General features: G+C 36.8%; 3 protein-coding genes across 3 annotated transcripts; 1 reads left to right on the forward strand and 2 right to left on the reverse strand.

Annotated features, from left to right (window-relative positions):
- Positions 1 to 195: 195 nt before the first annotated feature.
- LOC131654159 (uncharacterized) lies at positions 196 to 7,015 on the reverse strand. The gene is made up of 11 exons (XM_058924587.1): positions 6,513 to 7,015; positions 6,248 to 6,403; positions 6,021 to 6,158; positions 5,729 to 5,883; positions 5,485 to 5,574; positions 4,947 to 5,388; positions 3,899 to 4,812; positions 2,611 to 3,813; positions 1,843 to 2,061; positions 893 to 1,753; positions 196 to 773 (listed from the first exon to the last, which is right to left on the reverse strand). Exons 1-11 carry the CDS (start codon positions 7,013 to 7,015, stop codon positions 196 to 198), a joined length of 5,259 nt encoding a protein of 1,752 aa, XP_058780570.1.
- A 2,995-nt stretch (positions 7,016 to 10,010) lies between these two features.
- Positions 10,011 to 12,484, reverse strand: LOC131654171 (uncharacterized). The gene is made up of 10 exons (XM_058924596.1): positions 12,344 to 12,484; positions 11,905 to 12,172; positions 11,566 to 11,784; positions 11,384 to 11,474; positions 11,159 to 11,297; positions 10,933 to 11,048; positions 10,726 to 10,846; positions 10,467 to 10,637; positions 10,321 to 10,383; positions 10,011 to 10,226 (listed from the first exon to the last, which is right to left on the reverse strand). The coding sequence occupies exons 1-10, from the start codon at positions 12,482 to 12,484 to the stop codon at positions 10,011 to 10,013; spliced, it is 1,545 nt and encodes a 514-aa protein (XP_058780579.1).
- Positions 12,485 to 15,815: 3,331 nt separating this feature from the next.
- On the forward strand, positions 15,816 to 16,778 carry LOC131654179 (uncharacterized). Its single transcript, XM_058924606.1, has one exon. It carries the CDS (start codon positions 15,816 to 15,818, stop codon positions 16,776 to 16,778), a length of 963 nt encoding a protein of 320 aa, XP_058780589.1.
- The last annotated feature ends 1,401 nt before the right edge of the window (positions 16,779 to 18,179 follow it).

The raw sequence follows: 18,179 nt of genomic DNA on the forward strand, positions 1-18,179 counted from the left end.
AATACAAAATGTGTTACAAAATCTCAAATAAAATAAGTTGAGCTACAACATGACATTCCAAAATGAAGTGAATGAATATAACCTGAAAGATATGAAAAAAACACAAATTCAATTAAATTGCAAATGAATAATAATTCATAGTCTTAACCAAGTTGATACATGTTTGGTATGAAATAATATTAAACCTCGCACCTTTTAAATGTTATGGAACACTTCCTTGAAAACAACATTGGTGGTAGAGAGCATAGGTTGTTTCTCTTTGTCATGAATAAGAATCCTTAATCCCTTTTTGGATTTGACTCTTGAGATAGCGACATACAATTGCCCATGACTAAAAACTTCCTTTGGCAAATACAATCCCACATTGTCAAGTGACTGGCCCTGTGACTTGTTAATAGTCATGGCAAAGGAAACAATAATTGGAAATTGGCGTCTCACCAATTTAAATGGCCATGGAGACTGTGAGGGGGATAAAGACATCCTAGGAATATAAAAGATGTTACCAATGTTTTTTCCGGAAATGATCTTGGCTTCAATGACATGGGCAGCAAGTCTGGTTACAGTTAGTCGTGTTCCGTTGCACAAGCCCTCTGACTGATCTAGGTTGCGCATTAACATAATAGTGGCCCCGACTTTCAACCTGATTGAATGGTTAGGCAATCCTGAGGTTTTAAGAGCGTTCAAAAACTCGGGTGTCACATGCTCATATGCATCAAAGTTAGTTACATCTGATCTATCAATGGAATCACTACTAAAGTATTCTCTCTCTTCACCTACATCATGAAAAATACCAAGAATTAGTTAATAATGTTAAGAGAAAAAAGGTTATATCATAGTACAAAATATCTTTATGATTAGCATACAGGAAATGAACTAAGTGGCATATGAATACCTGGAAGAAGGTTAGTGATATATAGGTTGATATCATCAACTACTTCGATTGTTGAAGCTAATATCGCACGACTTTGAAGATAATTGGAATCAAGATAATTATGAATCAAATCAGGGTAGGTATCTTCAACAATGGCCTGAATCGGATCTGAAAAGTTTGAAATTATGAACTCATCTGGAATACAGATATCAGCATAACCATCATTAGGTTCACACATGGTCCCATCTCCAATATTTAAAATCCACTCAGAAAAGCTCCTAATCTCATCAGCTGTAGTAGTAGGTGGACCACTTTGCAATCTCATGTTCTTTGTAAGTCTCAATACTTTGCAATGATCCCAAATATAAGAAGCATTAATTGTTGCATGGATAATATCAGATCTAGTACCTCTTGGTATAACAGGGAGAATTTGTCTGAAGTCACCACCAAAAACAACAACCTTACCTCCAAATATTTTTTTAGATGCATGTGTGTCTTTACTCATGATATCTTTTAAGGATTTGTCCAAAGATTCGAAGCAAAACTTGTTAGCCATAGGAGCCTCATCCCAGATGATTAAATCTGTAAACTTAAGAAGCTCAGCAATATCATCTTTTTTTTCAATGTTGCAAATAGAAGTCTCTAAAGTAGGAACGGGAATCTTAAATCTAGAATGAGCAGTTCTTCCTCCTGGTAACAACAAACTTGCAATTCCACTCGAAGCAACTGGCAAGACAATTTTTTTTTTGCACCTAAGTGCTGCTGATAAAGTGTTCCACATAAAGGTCTTACCAGTCCCACCATAGCCATATAAAAAAAACACCCCACCTTGTTGCTTTTCTACAGCATCCATGATTTCCTCAAAAATGCTCCGTTGCTCATCTATGTATAATAGTGATTTCAAAATAGAGTGTTAATAAAAAAGCAAAATTGATGTATTTTCAAATGTTTATTCAATAGAGTCTACTTACCTGTAAGAGAAGCATACAAAGTATCAAAAATTTGTTTTTGAGCAACAACATCATATTGAAGTTCATCGTATAGTAGCCTATTTCCAGTAAAGGAGACGACAAAATCTTTTGGATATGGCATTGTCTTGAAGTCTTTCAGAGTTCGATTATTATTTTGTAAAAGTGTCTCAATGGCCATAAGTGTCCTTTCTTTGAGCTCGACATCGCTCATTGTCAGACCTACGACATAGATGGTAATAATAGAATGTTATGCATTTTATAAATGAGTACTATATATTACTTAGACAATTGTAATCCTGATAGTTACTTATGGATGATAGGCAAGGTATCAGTTTTGGAAATAAAGAGGTGTACAAACGTAATGAGCCACTTTCTCTATAGTATATTTGTAATGTTGCTTAAATTGCTAATGCAACCTGGCAGTGATATATTTTCGCATATTATAATATGAAAAAATGGAAAACACGGTCTGAGTCATCGAAAGTACATTAGATTCTGCATTGAATAGTGTAGGTAATATATTGTAACCTACCAGTAAGATAGCTTGTCATATATAACAAAAAAAACCGTGTACACCACACATTATACTGATTCTATCGTTACCAGCATGTAGTACATAGTTTGTAAATACTGAAAATATACTGATTCTACTATATTGGATGCATGTTATTTGTAAAATAAAAACAGTATTTTGCAGTAAGATAGTTAAATGCATGAAGGGTGCAATATATCTAAACAAACATGACAGTGAGAGTAAAAATCAAATACCTTGATTTCTTGTGAATAAGCGTTGCTCATAGAGAATGCCATCTGATAAATACATCCAAGTCTTTCTCCAAACATGTTCCGGTCTGTTCATGGAAGAAGATAACAACATAGTCACAAATAACTTGCGTAAAAATGGACCGGAACCCCAAAGATGTGCCTCTTTGATGGCCTCGACAAATTCTCGATCATCTTGTAGAAATCCCATCGCAAAGCATGCGTCCCTAAAAGTTTTTAGTTGTTTTCCATCAACTTTCTTAATGTCTTTATAGCATAAAGGACCCTTTGTGACAGTGAGCATCATTCTTAAATAAAACAATTCACCAGTGCTTTGAGGAACCCAAATGAGTCGACCAATGGTATATCCTCTTTTCCTTGGCTTCCAAGTCCGACTTCTTTTATGATAAACAAATTTAGAAACAAAGTCACCATAGGTTAGCAATCTTGCTTCCTCGTAAGTTTTGTTTGCCTCAAACCAAGCTGTAAACATTGACTCGGTTACACTTGGTTTGAGTAAAACATCACCAACTTGCTCGTAGTCTTTGTAGTACACGGAGTTTTCACCTTCCATATGAAAAAACAGTCTCTCTACAGCGGGCTTCCTTCCATGTATAGAATAAGAAAAGATCCTCCAACATGCTTCACTTGGGGAGATGTATCGACAATCCAAATATTGCTTGATCTCGTCAACGTTGTTTTTGTCCTGACCTTGTATGATTGCAGAAATACGGTCCGAACCTTTGTTGATATATTTGAAAAGGTATTTGATGGAAGTACTTTGGTTGCACCATTCCATGTTGATGTGGGCTTCGTATTTCAACAACAAACTTGGATTGTGAGGAACCACATGACCACTATGAAAGATGATGCCGTTCTTTTCAATTGTGTGTCCGTTGTTTCTTCTCCTATAAACCGGATATCCCTCGTGATCCACTATAGTCGTAGGCTGAAATTTCTTAGGATAAAACTTGGTGCACTTGTTATCCTTCATGCAAGGTGATATGAGATTTGCCAAACCACAAGGACCATGGACCATGTGAGATTTTACCAAATTGTATAACCGAGGGTGTCTTCTGGGATCGGGGACTTCCGCACTAATGATCTTGTCAATGTCATCGGGCCTTGGATATTTGTTTGAAGGATGCAAAAACAGCAATATATGGGCATAAGGTAATCCTCTCTTTTGGAACTCAATGGTGTACATATCTAGCACGGGCAAAATAAAACAAAATTAGTAAACATGAAAGCAATGGTATTCTAATGTTTAAGTAAATGGGCAAAGGTAACTCACAAGCAAGCACTTTTCCAAGAACGCCTTTTTTGGTCAAATCTGAAAGGAGTTGATCGAATTTGATTTTGAAAACTCTTGAAATGACATCCGGGCGATCTTGAGGCTTCAAATGTAGAGGTCCGAGAACTCTTTGAATCTCTGGCCAATTTGGGTTACATGTAAAAGTAATAAACAAATCGGGAAATCCGACTTTACTACATATAGCCATCCCATCATAGTACAACTGATCCATAAATCTACGGCCGCCAACAAAGGAAGAAGGCAAAACAACTCGTTTACCTATGCTTATTCCTGGCGCCTGACTTTGATCGCCCTCTTTCTCTAAAGAGTTGTACTTTGACACTCGAAGCTTTGGTTGATTTTTACGTAGCCATTCTAGTTTCTCGGATTCTAACATTGTGTAACCATCGACCAGGAATTGTTGGAACAACCTTCTCGAAGATAACAAAGTCTTAGCCTCACATAACCTTGTCTGAATGCGGAAGGCAAGCCATTCGCGTATTGTGAGCCTATTTCTTATGCTGTTTTCGTTGACAGGCAAGTCTCTATGTGCAACATCAGGTCTATAACCGTCCTCACCATAAGGAAATATCAAAGGATACTGGTAAGCCATGTAAGCCGCATGCAGCTCGTTGATTCTTTGAAGTCTACCTCCCTTTGTCTGCATTATGATATCCCTCATTTCTGCCGTGTCAATATCACCAACAACCAAAGCAGCCACTTCAGACACGGTTGGTTGATTATAGACCCTGCCATCGGTGGATCGGTTGGAAATGAGCCGGAGCTTTAAATTTGGAGTTTCCCCATTATTTAACCATTGTTTTGCCATTTGAAAACTTTTAGCATGAGGATTGAATTTATACAGCATGCTTGCCAATCGACTGACAACTTCCGGATCAAAATCTTCTTTGTTCCTTGATATGGACAAAAAAAGAATATTAATTCAAAAGATATTAAAACAGTAACAAAATTTACAAAAGATATATATATATATATATATATATATATATATATGTCAAATTCACAGGGATGGGTTTCAAGAAATAACCTTAGTCCTGCCATTCGATTTTCAACTTCATTTTCGGTGTCATAAATATATAACTGAGCAAACTTAGGTTTTTGACCTTGCGGTGGCAACAAACTTCCTATTCGGTGACATGTTTGACCTTGTATCCTTAGTGTTGGAGGCCCACGTCCATTGTTAAATCGATTGTCAACCTTTGCCCCCGGTGACGTGAATGCAAACATCATGTTGTATACTCGGATCTGTTGTTGGAACTTGCGGCTAACCAAATTATTGTGATCAAACAAAAGTTTTGCAAGGGTTTCTGGAGGCTCTCTAAGTAGTGGGAGTTCAACTTTCCCGTTGCCACAACACATCATAAACTTTGGGTTGGCGGAATGAGAACTTTTATGCATTCTCTCTTGATACCACATCATCGCTTTACAATAACGGCATTCAATAAGAGGCACTCCAATATCGTAATATTCTACAAAAGCATGGAATATATCAATATTTTAGAAGAAATGGAATATTTAAGCATAACGGTTTTTGTGTTATGCTGGCTGTGTTTAAGAACGGATACCTTCAGAATGGCCGGCAGCATTATCATGAATTGTGAAAGGTGCATCATAATCTTCGTCTTCCGATAATAACTCATCCTCGGATAGATATGCTGTAATGTTATGATAAACAAACCTTAAAATGAGTAAAGGAAAATAATTACATGTGTGGGTATAGTTGAAACATAATGGACATTTACCATTGTAGAGACAATTATGAATTTCAACCAAAGATACGGCTCTCTAGTATGGAATTATTAAACTTACTTGCAAAAGGGTCATAGTCGCTGTCATTGTCTGAGTCGCTATTAAAATCCAAATTGACCGTAGGTGTAAAAACTGGACATGTTGGCGTCTTTCGATTGTTGGGACCATGTGTAGGCGTTGAGACCGGTGTATACTCGTCAGCACCAAGTCTGCCCCTGTTTTGCGGTACTTGAACCCCATGGACATATGGTCTAACGACTTCGTTGTGTTAGTGAAATTTCCATTTCGCATATTAGAGAGTTAGCATTGAAACAAATTGTCAAAGAAATGGTTAGAATGTCATGTTTGGTACCTTGATCTGCATACTTCAGATGGAATAGAATGTTGCAAGTTAATTGTTTGGTTGTTGATATCTGTATTCATAGGGAGGTTAAGAGCAGTGGTATTTTTCCTAGGCCTGCCCCTGCGAGGTTTATCGAATGTTGAACACCTATTCAATTCTCAAAGATTAGTAAGATCAAACTTACAAATACAGAGGTGGTTTGAAGGGTAATTTAACTGCATGATCAAATAATATACCTAGGCTGTGGGTTTGCATTTGAGGTCTGACTTTGCATGGCAGCTTCTTGCGTATTCGTTGGTATAGGAAACTTTCTGCACAAGTTAAGCGCCATATTTGGAACTCCAAATTGATTTTTAGGCCGTCCCCGAGCTGTCTTGGAATCCGGTGGACATCTATTGACAAAGAAAATGGGCAATACATTAGAAATATTTACCTATAGCCAGTTGACAACTTATATATAAACCATTGTTGAAACAGTATGTACTTAAGAAAAATAATTACAATAACGTGGCTCTATTAGAAGAACTTCCGGCTCGAACGACGTTCTTTTCATGAGGCGGAAGGGGGTGCTGAGTAGTTATGCTCGGAAGACCAAAAGAATCATTTTCCTTAAGTGTAGAAGTTGATGCAAACTTTGAGTAAAGATTTGTCCCTAAGGAGGCAATGTGGCAGCTTCTCAGATTTTTAAAACCGTGTATTGATAGGCTAGGTTCTGTCCCTGCGTCGCTGACATTTGGACTAATAGAATGTTGATAAACTGGTGTTCTTGTAATAATATTTTGGAATTCCTGAGTAAGGTCGGACAAAGGTTGTCTCGGAGTGTGGAAGGTAGGATTATTAATCACAGTCTGCCCACGGAGTATTTGTTGAGGAGATAATTTTTGACGTTTAGACCGATTTTCTTTCAAAATCAACATTCTTCTAGCTCTAGCCTTTTTTCCTGATGCATTGTGAATATGCTCCATTTGTAGCAACGGCAAATTATCTACAACAGTGGCAATCATATTACTATTAGTAATCGGTAAATGATGACTGTCTTAAAGCAAATGATTCTTAAAAATACTTGTTCATAAACCAGTCATATTATACTTAACTCAGAACCATTAATATTGTTATGTCCTTGGTTGAACTAAATATTCAATGCTCCTCACTCAAAGTAAATAACAGATAGCATTAAATTATCAATGGTAGAGAAAAAAGACATCATCTATATGACTTAGAAAAGTTATAAAAACAGTTGATACATTAGTTAAAGCTCTTATTGAGGTAGTTGTGCCATACATTAAATGCTTCAACAAACTTCACTTTGTATAAAGAGATACCAATCCGTGCTATCTAAAATAATTAAACGATGTTGGCCATTACATAGAGAGAAGCCAATGTGTGCAATATTCAACACATTTTGGCTATTCCTAATCAGAATACATAAGGGATCTTTAAGTTATTTGAGTATCATGTCTGATCACATGATAAATAAGGGAAGCACTATGATAAATAAGGGAAGGTAATTAGGTTATTTCTAATCTTTTTTGATACAACTTCTGTTGCTGTATATTGATCACAGTGATTAATAAGCATAGAACTTCTACAAATATGTTGAGCAGATATTATTTTGTAGATGTACTACAGAAGTTAGGCTGAACTCAACACATTTTAGATGTCCCATACATGATTCTTGCTGTATATTGAACACAGTGGCAATTAGGTTTTGTTTCATAGATGGCATTGACTATTGAGTTAATCACTTCAAGGAAATTCCTTGCTGAACATGTATCTATGCGTTTTCTGAAAATGTTAAACTATCTAGTCCTATCCTTTAGCATACATATATAAGTTTAAGCAATATTCTGCCATGGAACATAAGTTCACATAACACCATTATATTCAGTTTCATCCCATTACAGTATCTCTGTCATTATTAAGGCTGTGTTTGGCAAACCAAATTCCCAGGAATGCAAAAAGATGACAAGCAATGGTAAGTTGATTAGGTTGCATGAAATTCCAAGGCACATTATTATAGAAGCATACATATATTAATAGGTTAGGCAGGCTTAGATTTGCACCTGATGAAGTTATTCCAATGTCATGTATAGACCCTGTTTAGCAGGAACAATGAGGTTGCATATCCTGTTGCATACGAAATAGATGTTAACAAATGTTCCTCTTTGTGCTCAAAGGCAAGTAAAACTCACTGGAAATGTTCAACCGAAAGAAAGTTTGTCAAGGTCAGTACAATTTTTTTGTCCACTGAATATAATATTAGAATCTATTAAAGTTAATTTCTTTAGAGTAAAAATAGATGTAAATTTTTTAAACAAATTAGTTACGATCACTATTTATAAAATGGATCATAGGTAAATAGTTGGCTATTAAAACATGTAGTTACGATAACTATTTATAAAATGGATCAAAAAATGACAATGGAAAAACTACTTGGTTACAAAAGCAAAATTTATGCAGTCTGTGCTAGAGACAGGACATCATTACATGCTGCAAGTGTGTAGCAGGGTCTGTTATGAATTAAAGTTACAATACCAATACAACTACATCCTACATTACTTTAGCTTGTGCACATAAAAATTTAACAAAATTATGAAAGGGATGTCATAAAAAAACAGAACCTATGGAAAATGTTTGACTTACCGTGTCAAGGAGTACATTGCATTTAAGGTTGATGTGACACATATCTCTAGAATTTCCCAAAATGCTGGAGTGTGTACCAATCTCCCTGCTGTACCTGCGCAGAGAAGGACAGTTTTATAGAGTAATTTGCGTGGCCCAATGTGCAATGGTGAAAAAGGGAGCTCTGCATTGTACAATAGATAAATGAAGAAGTGATAGGGCTGTTTTGAAAAAAGGAGATTTCATGTGTACCACAGGTCCAAGATCTCTAGCACAGAGTTTTTCTTGGAATCATACAGTTATGTTCCCTTTGCAAATTATTTAAAAAAAGTTCTCAAGTGCAAAAGTCTTGCATCCATTAAGTCTATCATGTATCATTCCAAGAACATGTCTTGTGACTAAGTGAGGAATCCTATATGGTTCATCTCAGTAGTAGGAAACGCAAGTTGTAGTCTAAGTGAGGAATCCTAACTCTGTCTAATACCTACCAACTTAATCAGGGAACATGTAATGTAATTAGTGGTCATGTTTAATATAGTAGGTAATTATCATTATTGGTAATCCAATTGTGTGCTGTCACTTATACTTATATTAACTATCATTAAATAAGACCATTGCTAATCTGTCCAAATAATACAACATGATAATAACACAATTGGATTTTCATAGAATCTGTCAAAAAAAATTCAATATGGTAGCTCACATGAATTCATTCTTGAAATTGGTTATTTTTATTACTTTGATATCGGTTCATTGAAAATAAAATATGCTAGCTAACATATTTTTATTACTTTGATATCGGTTATTTTTATGGTTAAGTTAACAACCTCATTAACACTACTAAATATTCAGAAAGCTAATCTATTGAAGAAAACAACTGCCAATACATATTCTTCAAAACTAATAGTGTAGGTAATTATAAGCATTGGTAAACCTATGAACAAATAGGAACATATTTTTTCTTGTAGGTAATTATTCAACATGTGATTAGGGAACATGTAAACTATTGTAGGTGCTTAGGGAACATGTAGTTATAAGCACTGATTTTAGGGAATATGTGAATTATTTGGTATTCCTGCAGAATGTTTGGTTCATTTCAGACTGCACCCTTTTGAATATTAAAACATCCAGAAAATGCCATATCTAAGCATATTAGACTATAGTTGTTCAACAATTAGATATTTATAATATCAGAATGTTTACAAAACATGTTGAATATTGGATAAAGGAGTTATAGTACTACAGGTTCATGGCATAGATAACTAATGAGTAGAGTAGTTCAGAATTCAGTTTAGTTGGTGGAATAAATCCTTACACTTCCAAAATGCTAGATACAGCAACAAAATAGAGAGTAATTGTTGAAATAAACCCACCAAATCATTCTTTCTTCAAATGCTTAAGCTTCTTTCCAGTCTTGGCCTTAGTGGCTGATTGTTTGGGAGTGATCTCTTCAACCGGGATGATATCATTAACCGAGGTTGACTCTGATCCCCTCTTGGCTGGAGTACTGTTGGAGCTTGCTTCTGGGCTCCAAGTCGGGCTAGCAGCCGAGTATGGCTCAGCACAGATTGATTGCTCCGAAGTTTGTGTGAGCTACAAATGAGACATAGAAAAGAGTTAATAATTAGAGGGAGTTAACAGTAGACTGTTTTTTACAATAAATAAAAGTATAGATCCATGAACTTACTTGGTTTGGAATAACAATCGGAGCAGTGGTGGACGTTTCAAGATCGGTCTGAAGTGGCATGGTCTGTAACAGAAAACAACCAATGTGTTATTAATGTAAAACAATTGTTGGAGTACTCTAAAAGAAGCATGAAACATATGATGCACCTCATCCGGGGTGAGGTATTTGTCAAACTTGGCGTAAAGGCCCTCCTCGTTAAGTATTTTCACGATAGAGAACTGTCGGTACTGTTGTTGATACTTGACACGAAACACAAATTGTTTATTCAACAAAACATCTAGATGAGCAGGCCAAATTTTAGGATTGTCTTCTCCAGCCTATGCAAAAAAAAGAAATTACTATAGGATTAATATGCAACTAACCGACCTAATGCAATAAAAGCGAAATGCCAATGCCAAATGTCACCTGTTTCATAACCTCTCTTAATTCCCTAGCAGTCATTTTTGTAAACGGAATACAATCCTTATCCCAAAAAACAAATGTTCCATTGTGGTCACCATAGACAACTTCAACCTCAACTTTGAACCTACCATGCAAAAGTGAGTTTAAGGTCATGGATAGATATTTTAGTAAGATATACAATTGGGTGTAGGGGCAAGAATAAGTGCTCACTTCAAAACAGGTTCAGGATCTGTATTTCCAGATGACCCAGCATAAGACTCAAAATACCATCCGTTCTTGGAAGCTTTGAAACCGACAGTAGTGCCAATAGTTGTTGCGAAAGAATCCTTTTGCATCGAAGATAATGAAAAACAGATTTGAAAGCTTAATGGCGTGCTAATGACATAGAAAGAATAACAATATATTCATAACAGAAATTATGCAAATTAAGCCAAACCTTTGCTAGTGCAGCGATAGCATGGATACTCCTGACCTCACTCAAATTAGTCCAGAAATTGTTTGCAGATTGCATGGAAGAATCGCATGTTAATGATTGGGAGAGGGCAGGTATACCGGATAAATCAGTAGTTCCAAAACTGTTAACAACATGACTTTCAGAAATTAATTTATGGAATTGAAACACATAAATTGATGAATTTTTGCAGATAAGTGGATACATTACCTAGCTTTGAATTCTGCCACTTGTGGATGGTCCAAGTTAATGAGAAGTCTAGAGCCGTTCCATGCATTCGAAAGAGACGGAAGACCGGAAACTAAAATGCAAGGCAAAGTAGATAAGTGATCTAATACTTAAAGTAGATAAGTGTAAACATCAAGTATGATGCATTGTAAACTAATTGAAACCTGAATTTGGCTTGCACCAGGCATGGGTCAAAACGATAATTGTAGGCCCAAAAGTGTTGTTCGGGGTAGTGTAGTTCATGAATTGCTTGCCGTAAGCTTCCCATAATGCCACCTCGATAACATTCCCTTCGACATCACGCAAGGTAATATTGACGCAAGATTTCCTGTTACCACCGCCCATTTGTGTCTTAACAACATCTTGCAACACCCCTATAACATCTAAAATTTATGAAGCAAGTCAAGCAATATTAGAAACAATTGGATTCATGGACATGTGAGCTAACAGAAGGAGATACAAATTAGTAAACCATATCACAAAATAAAATAGTCATATCTCACCATATAACAGGTCATGCTTGTAGGTCCCTTTGAGAAAGTTATCAATAGGATGAAAAATGAATTTGTGGGTTGGTATGTCGGGTAACGACGCCTTCATCATCGTAGTCCCTCCGTTGAGGACGAGCTTGAGTGGGTGAGAACAGACTTTTAAAGGACCTTCATTGTCAACGGGCTCTCCATTGTACATAATATAAGTCTCATGCTCCTTCACTTGTTCAAACCAATCTTTGAAATCTCTGTTCCAACTTGTGACATGAATCTTATCAGCCTGCAAATAGTATCGTTTAATAATGGTCATTTGCCAGATACACTTAATAATGTAAGGTTTTTTTAATACTATTAACATAAAGAGTAGGCGTTATGACAGAAAGAACACAGTGAAAAAATTCTAAAAACACAAACCAACGCTTTGTAATGTTATGACAGAAAAAAATGATACCTTGACATCTTGAATGACCATCTCAAGGTGTTGATGGCCATTTTTCTCATTCACAACCCAAAGATCAACAACCCTAATCAGCATTTTCCAGACTTGGTTCCCCTTGACCAGATCGTTAATGAGAATGGGAGCCCTTGACATTGTTCCTGTGGTAGAATGCAAGCATAACTTATGAGGCCAAACAAAAAAACATTCTGAATGAAAATGAAAAGGAACGGGCGGGAAACATGGTGAATACTGCAGAACTGGGAAACAAAAAACATTCTGAATAACAACAAACATTCTGAATAACAACAAACATTCTTAATGTCAACTGGCTCGACGGTAGTGTTAAGCACGAAACGGGAAACAAACAACAAACAACATTTTGGTTTGAAATAAAAAAGCAAGAAACGCATACCTTACCTTTGTTTCTTGACCGGCGCCGTTCGAGAAGTATAATAGAAAGGGAGGAAAACCGAGAGAAAGTATGGAGTTCTGCCTCGAAACCGTAGTGAAGTGTGAGAAAGAAAAGTAATTGAAGTGTGAGAAAGAAAGGTAAAGCGTGAGAAGGTGTAGACAAAGTAAAGTAGGTTTGGAGGGAAAGTACAATTTTGTGTTAATTGACGAATCAGCAAAGCACACATGGCCAATGAAAAAATTCATTTTGTTAATTACTGAAACAACCTTTTGCAAGGGTAATAAAAATTTGGAATAAGGTTAATTTAGGTAGTATGCTCAATCTAATAATATTGGGTAGATAGTAGATTGTGTATCTTTCAGTTGTTGGTGTTGAAATTTAATAATTAACAGAAAAAGATATATAGAGGTGCTGGTACAGCTAACACAGAGCAAGCGCATAATTTGGCAAATTTTGAGGAGATATGTTGACCTACTTCATTGATTGGGTCGACCTAAATGGAGCAAATTCAACAAATCTATATTTGTTTCCAGTTGGGTCGACCTGTTGGGGCTTTGGGTCGACCTAAAATCAGTTGGATTTGGTTTTTGTGGTTTTTCTTCAGTTTAGGTCGACCTAGGCAATTGGTTGAGTCGACCTAAATGGGACAGAAGTGAGAATCCTTTATTCTCTTCAGTTTGAGTCGACCTAAGGGCTGAGTGGGTCGACCTATCTGAGTCAATTCCTTTTGCTGGTTGAATGAAGCCTTCTAGGTCGACCTAGGCTTGTGATGTGTCGGCCTAAAATGTCTTAGATAGCCAAAATCCTACTTTTCCTTATGTCATTCACTTGTGGCTTGATATTTGTTCAACTATGATGTTTGCCGTTAATCGAAAACTTCTTGATGAGTGTAGGCTTGTACTTACAGTGAACACATGTGAAATGGCCAAAGATGTATGGGAGATCCTTAGAACAACACATGAAGGCACCTCTAAAGTGAAAATGTCAAGACTTCAGCTCTTATCCACTCAATTTGAGAATCTAAGGATGAAAGAATATGAAAGCATTCATGAGTTTCACATGGATGTCCTGGAGATAGCAAATGCATCAAGTGTATTGGGAGAAAAGATTCCTGAATCTAAGTTGGTGAGAAAAATGCTGAGATCTCTTCCCAGGAGATTTGACATGAAAGTCATAGCCATAGAAGAAAGTCAAGACATCAACCACTTGAAGCTAGATGAACTTGTTGGATCTCTACAGACTTTTGAGCTAAGTATCATAGGAAGATCGGAATTGGAGAACAAGAGCATATCCTTCGAAGCCATCTCGGATGATGAAGTAAAGGAATATAATTCAAGAACACGAATAAAGTTAGCCAATGCTATAGCTTAGCTTAGTAGACAAGTCAGAAAGGTTATGGGGTACTCTCGAGGGAAGGAGCCACAGTGCCTCGTGTGCGAGGGGTTTGGACACAACAAAAGCAAATGTCCTACGTATTCTAAGAAACAAATAGAGAGACCTACAAAGTCCAGAAACAAAGAGGTCACTAAGAATGATCATATGAAGGAATCTGCGAAGTCCGTAAAAGCCTTAACATGTAGGTGGGGGGCAGTTGAAAATTCGAATAGAAAGGAGCTAACCTATGATAAATTAGTTACATCATATGAAGAGATGTTTTTCAAAAGTTCAAAACTATGCTAGAGTCAAAAAGAGTCCATAAACATCCTGAAGGCAGAAAAGAGAGGGCTCCTACAAACCATCTTTGGATTGAAAGAAGAAGTAAGCTCTTTGAAGTCTGAACTTAACAGAGTACACAAAGCTCTAAGGATGCTAAATGATGGAACTAACTCATTAGATGAAATTCTTCAAATGGGAAGAATGACTGGAGACATGAGGGGGTTAGGATTCAGAGAGAACAAAACTCCTGGTGCAAACCACTAACACCCTAAGTCAAGTCCTGAGATGTCAAATCAGAGACCTCAACATCATGACAAGAGAAAAACCGCTCACACCAAGAACAAGTTCCAAAATTGGAGGTGTCATCATTGTGGAAGACCTGGACACATAAGGCCTTTTTGTTTCAGACTGCACGGGTTTCCAAAGTATGGACCCTACCTTAAGGTTAACAAGACTGAAGTCAATAACAAAAAGGTGCAACGTTGGGTCCCCAAAAGTGTTACTACTAGCCTTATGGCACATACATCAGTAAGAGAGTTGGCCAAGGAGGAATGGTATTTTGACAGTGGATGTTCAAGGAATATGACTTATAATAAGGATCTGCAGGCAGGTATAAAACCTTGCCCCTCCAGGAATGTAACGTATGGAGATGGCTCCAAAGGAAAAATTATAGGAACTGGAAGACTAAAATGTTCAAGAGTTCCAAATCTTAATAATGTTTTACTGGTTAAAGGATTGTCTACCAACCTAATAAGTATAAGTCAGTTGTGTGATCAAGGGCTGAGTCAACTTCACCCAATCCGAGTGCCAAGTAATTAACAAAAAAATGAAGTTGTTATGTTAGGTGTTAGGTAGAAGAATAACCGCTATGTGTGGATTCCTCATAATCCAATGTACTACTCATCATGTCAAAGACTCCAAAATAAGTTACATGAGTTCCAAAAATTATGTCAATGATGCCTTGCTTGGTGGAACGTTATATGAAGTGTTTCAACACTGCGTTAAACATTTGAATTCAAGTGCTAGACGAACTGGTCCTAATGACCTTTAAAGAAAGCAGATAGAGTACTCGATATCCTTATCACAGAGTAATTGGGGTAGAAACATAGTCACAAAACACAAGTTTTTAAAAAAGGAGTAGGGCCCCTCATTGATGAGAAAGTATAGCAATTAATAGGGTGCAGAAAAGCCGGTAAATTACTTGGGTTGTTGGCTTATCAAAACCAATACCCTCAAAATTACTTAAGACATTTTCCCGCTCGACACAACTATTTACTTTTTCCTTTCAATAACTGGTTCACCTTCCACTTTAGAAAAGAAACCCTACTTTCTTGCTGTATTGCTAACTACAAGTTCTGCAAGATGTCTCAACATTCGACTGGATCCTCTTCCAGAACCTCTACCAGGGAAGAAACAATGTCGGCTTCTTTCTCTAATAGTCAGGTTGCAGACATCAATCTTAGAAAGGCGATTATTGATGTCCCCTCATCCTTGAACGCTAACTTGGGATCGAAGGAATCCCAAACCTCTCATGCACCAAGCTCTGAAGGACCCTCTGTCTATAAAGGTAATTCCTCTAATCCTGTTCTTGATAAATTCAGAGAAGGGAGTAGATATGTTGATGAGGCTATTAGCCGTCTAGTTAATAGAGTGCTGCGTGAGGATATTCCTGTGGCTGGGATTACTCGTCCTCTTGCACAGATTGTTCCCCCCACCATTATTGAGGAAAAGGAGCAATCACCTATGATCAATTCCTCCAATACTAATGACAGTAATAACAATCTGCACAAAATTGGAGCTATAAATTGGGTTCCTACCAATCACACTTCAAAAGTGGCAGTAGGATTAGGAAAGTACCTGTATGTGGTTGGCACTAGAACTAACTTCGACTATGGTACTTATATTTTTTATCAGATTGTGAGACATACATCTACAAATGCTACCAAGATGCCTGTAGCATTTCCTTCTTTGATTTGTGGTGTTGTAATCAGTCAACATCCTGGTATTCTGCTAGGAACTGATATGGCTTGCAAGAGAGAATCCTCGCTATCTCTTCATGAAAAACTTTTTGCAGGGAAACATGTTGCAAATCTTATCTTAACATCTACAGAGAAAAGGCTACCCGCCACTGGTGATACCATTATAGCTCTGGAGGATATTTGTAAGGACTTGGATAAGATCATTTCTACCAGCACCATGAGGAAGCTTGACATTGAAAAGCTTATCAAAAGTCTTGAGCAAGCTGAAAAAATCGGGACTAGCACAACAACTAAAGAAGCAGATGATGCACAAAACTCTAATGATTATGTGGAGGGAAATACAACTGCTTCTGATAGTGATGATGGTGATTATGTTTCCAGTTCTGATGAGGAAGAATAATGTGTGTGATTTTTTGAAAAACATAATATTTGCTTTCTTTTGTCTCCATTAACTGTATTTGGCATATTGTGGCTAAAAAGGGGGAGGAGTTTATGTAATAGTTGATACGTTGCTAGATATACGTTGCTAGATAGATTTATTTCTTTTTCTATGCTTGTTTGGCATGTTGAGGGGGAGATTCTTTTTACTCTGATGTGTGAATCTGTTTTAACCAAAGTTTGCCAAAGGGGGAGTTTGTTGGTTCTGTGTTGGCAGCAATTTTGGCTAAATCACTGTGTTATAGTTGCGATGATGTCATAACAGATGTCTTGAAATTGCAGGTTTTCTGAAGCGTTCTGAAACGTCTTAGTATGTTTCTATTTTTAGGTCTTGGGCTGTCAGTTACTTAAACTGACTTAACATCTTAGTTCCGTGAGAACCCTATTTTATGTGGCCCAAGCCCGTGATCAGGATTGCTAGGGATCGCTCTTTAAAGGCTCAGTAAATTCTTATTTTCTGGTACGGCTTCTGGTCCAAGGGATTATGTCATAAGTGTTCCACTGTGTACATTCATAAACCTGTAGGTGTTGAATGTTGTTTGATATTCGAAGCTTTTAAGGTAGGAGAGTATTTGCATCCTCGTGAGCTTTGAAGCATTGAGGAGTAGTTTGTTTATTTTTATTTATTTGATTTTTATTTGGTCACAGGATTGTGACTGAGAGGGATTTGAGGAGTGCCTCATACCTAGGTGAGACTTAAGTAGAAATCATAGGAAGGGTAGTGATTAAGTGAGAAGGATAAACTGGGACTGTTTAACTTCAAATTGATACTATCGAATATTGATTTCATCCTGACTTGGTAGCCCCCAGAGTAGGAAGGATTGTTCCGAACTGGGTAAACATATCGCTGTGTTATTTACTTTCTGCAAGTTCATTATTGCTTTTCTTATTCATGTTCATAACACATATATAGTGTCGTGACATCTCATCTGACATCCTATATTTGATACCAGAATTTGACACTTCATGCTTGCTATCATCATTATCAAATGGCACCCAAGAGGGTTCTCGATTTTGGAAACACTTTATCAAATTTCTATGACTCCAATGCTTTTTCCTCTAAAATTCAAGAGAATTTCCACCATAAAGATTTTCTCGACCGCTACTTTCACAAACCGCTATACCTTGATGCAAATTACTATATGAGGTTTAAGTTATTCATAAATCTCTATCAAGCAAAAGTAAATGATTTTATTTGCATCAAATCATGAAGATGCATCTCACGTTAATCAAGACATTTTAAGTTAATCTCAAATTTGATAAAGAGATAATCACATCAGAGGTTTGAAAAATTCAAATTTCTCTCACTATTAAGAAGTTTGGGGAACTTTGCAATGTACCTGTTTCTAAAATACTCTACTAT

The sequence above is a fragment of the Vicia villosa genome, linkage group LG1, assembly GCF_029867415.1.
Source record: "Vicia villosa cultivar HV-30 ecotype Madison, WI linkage group LG1, Vvil1.0, whole genome shotgun sequence".
Lineage (NCBI taxonomy): Eukaryota > Viridiplantae > Streptophyta > Magnoliopsida > Fabales > Fabaceae > Vicia > Vicia villosa.

Excerpts from the sequence above, each read along its gene's own strand:
- LOC131654159 (XM_058924587.1), bottom strand. The coding sequence starts at position 7,015 with ATGATTGCCACTGTTGTAGATAATTTGCCGTTGCTACAAATGGAGCAT. Across the intron at positions 6,404-6,512 it reads TCTAATAGAGCCACGTTATT|ATGTCCACCGGATTCCAAGA; the intron begins GTAATTATTTTT and ends CTTTGTCAATAG. Across the intron at positions 4,813-4,946 it reads AATCGAATGGCAGGACTAAG|GAACAAAGAAGATTTTGATC; the intron begins GTTATTTCTTGA and ends GTCCATATCAAG.
- LOC131654171 (XM_058924596.1), bottom strand. The coding sequence starts at position 12,484 with ATGTCAAGGGCTCCCATTCTCATTAACGATCTGGTCAAGGGGAACCAA. Across the intron at positions 11,475-11,565 it reads CTGGTGCAAGCCAAATTCAG|TTTCCGGTCTTCCGTCTCTT; the intron begins GTTTCAATTAGT and ends CTTGCATTTTAG. Across the intron at positions 11,049-11,158 it reads CTATCGCTGCACTAGCAAAG|GATTCTTTCGCAACAACTAT; the intron begins GTTTGGCTTAAT and ends TCGATGCAAAAG.
- LOC131654179 (XM_058924606.1), top strand. The coding sequence starts at position 15,816 with ATGTCGGCTTCTTTCTCTAATAGTCAGGTTGCAGACATCAATCTTAGA.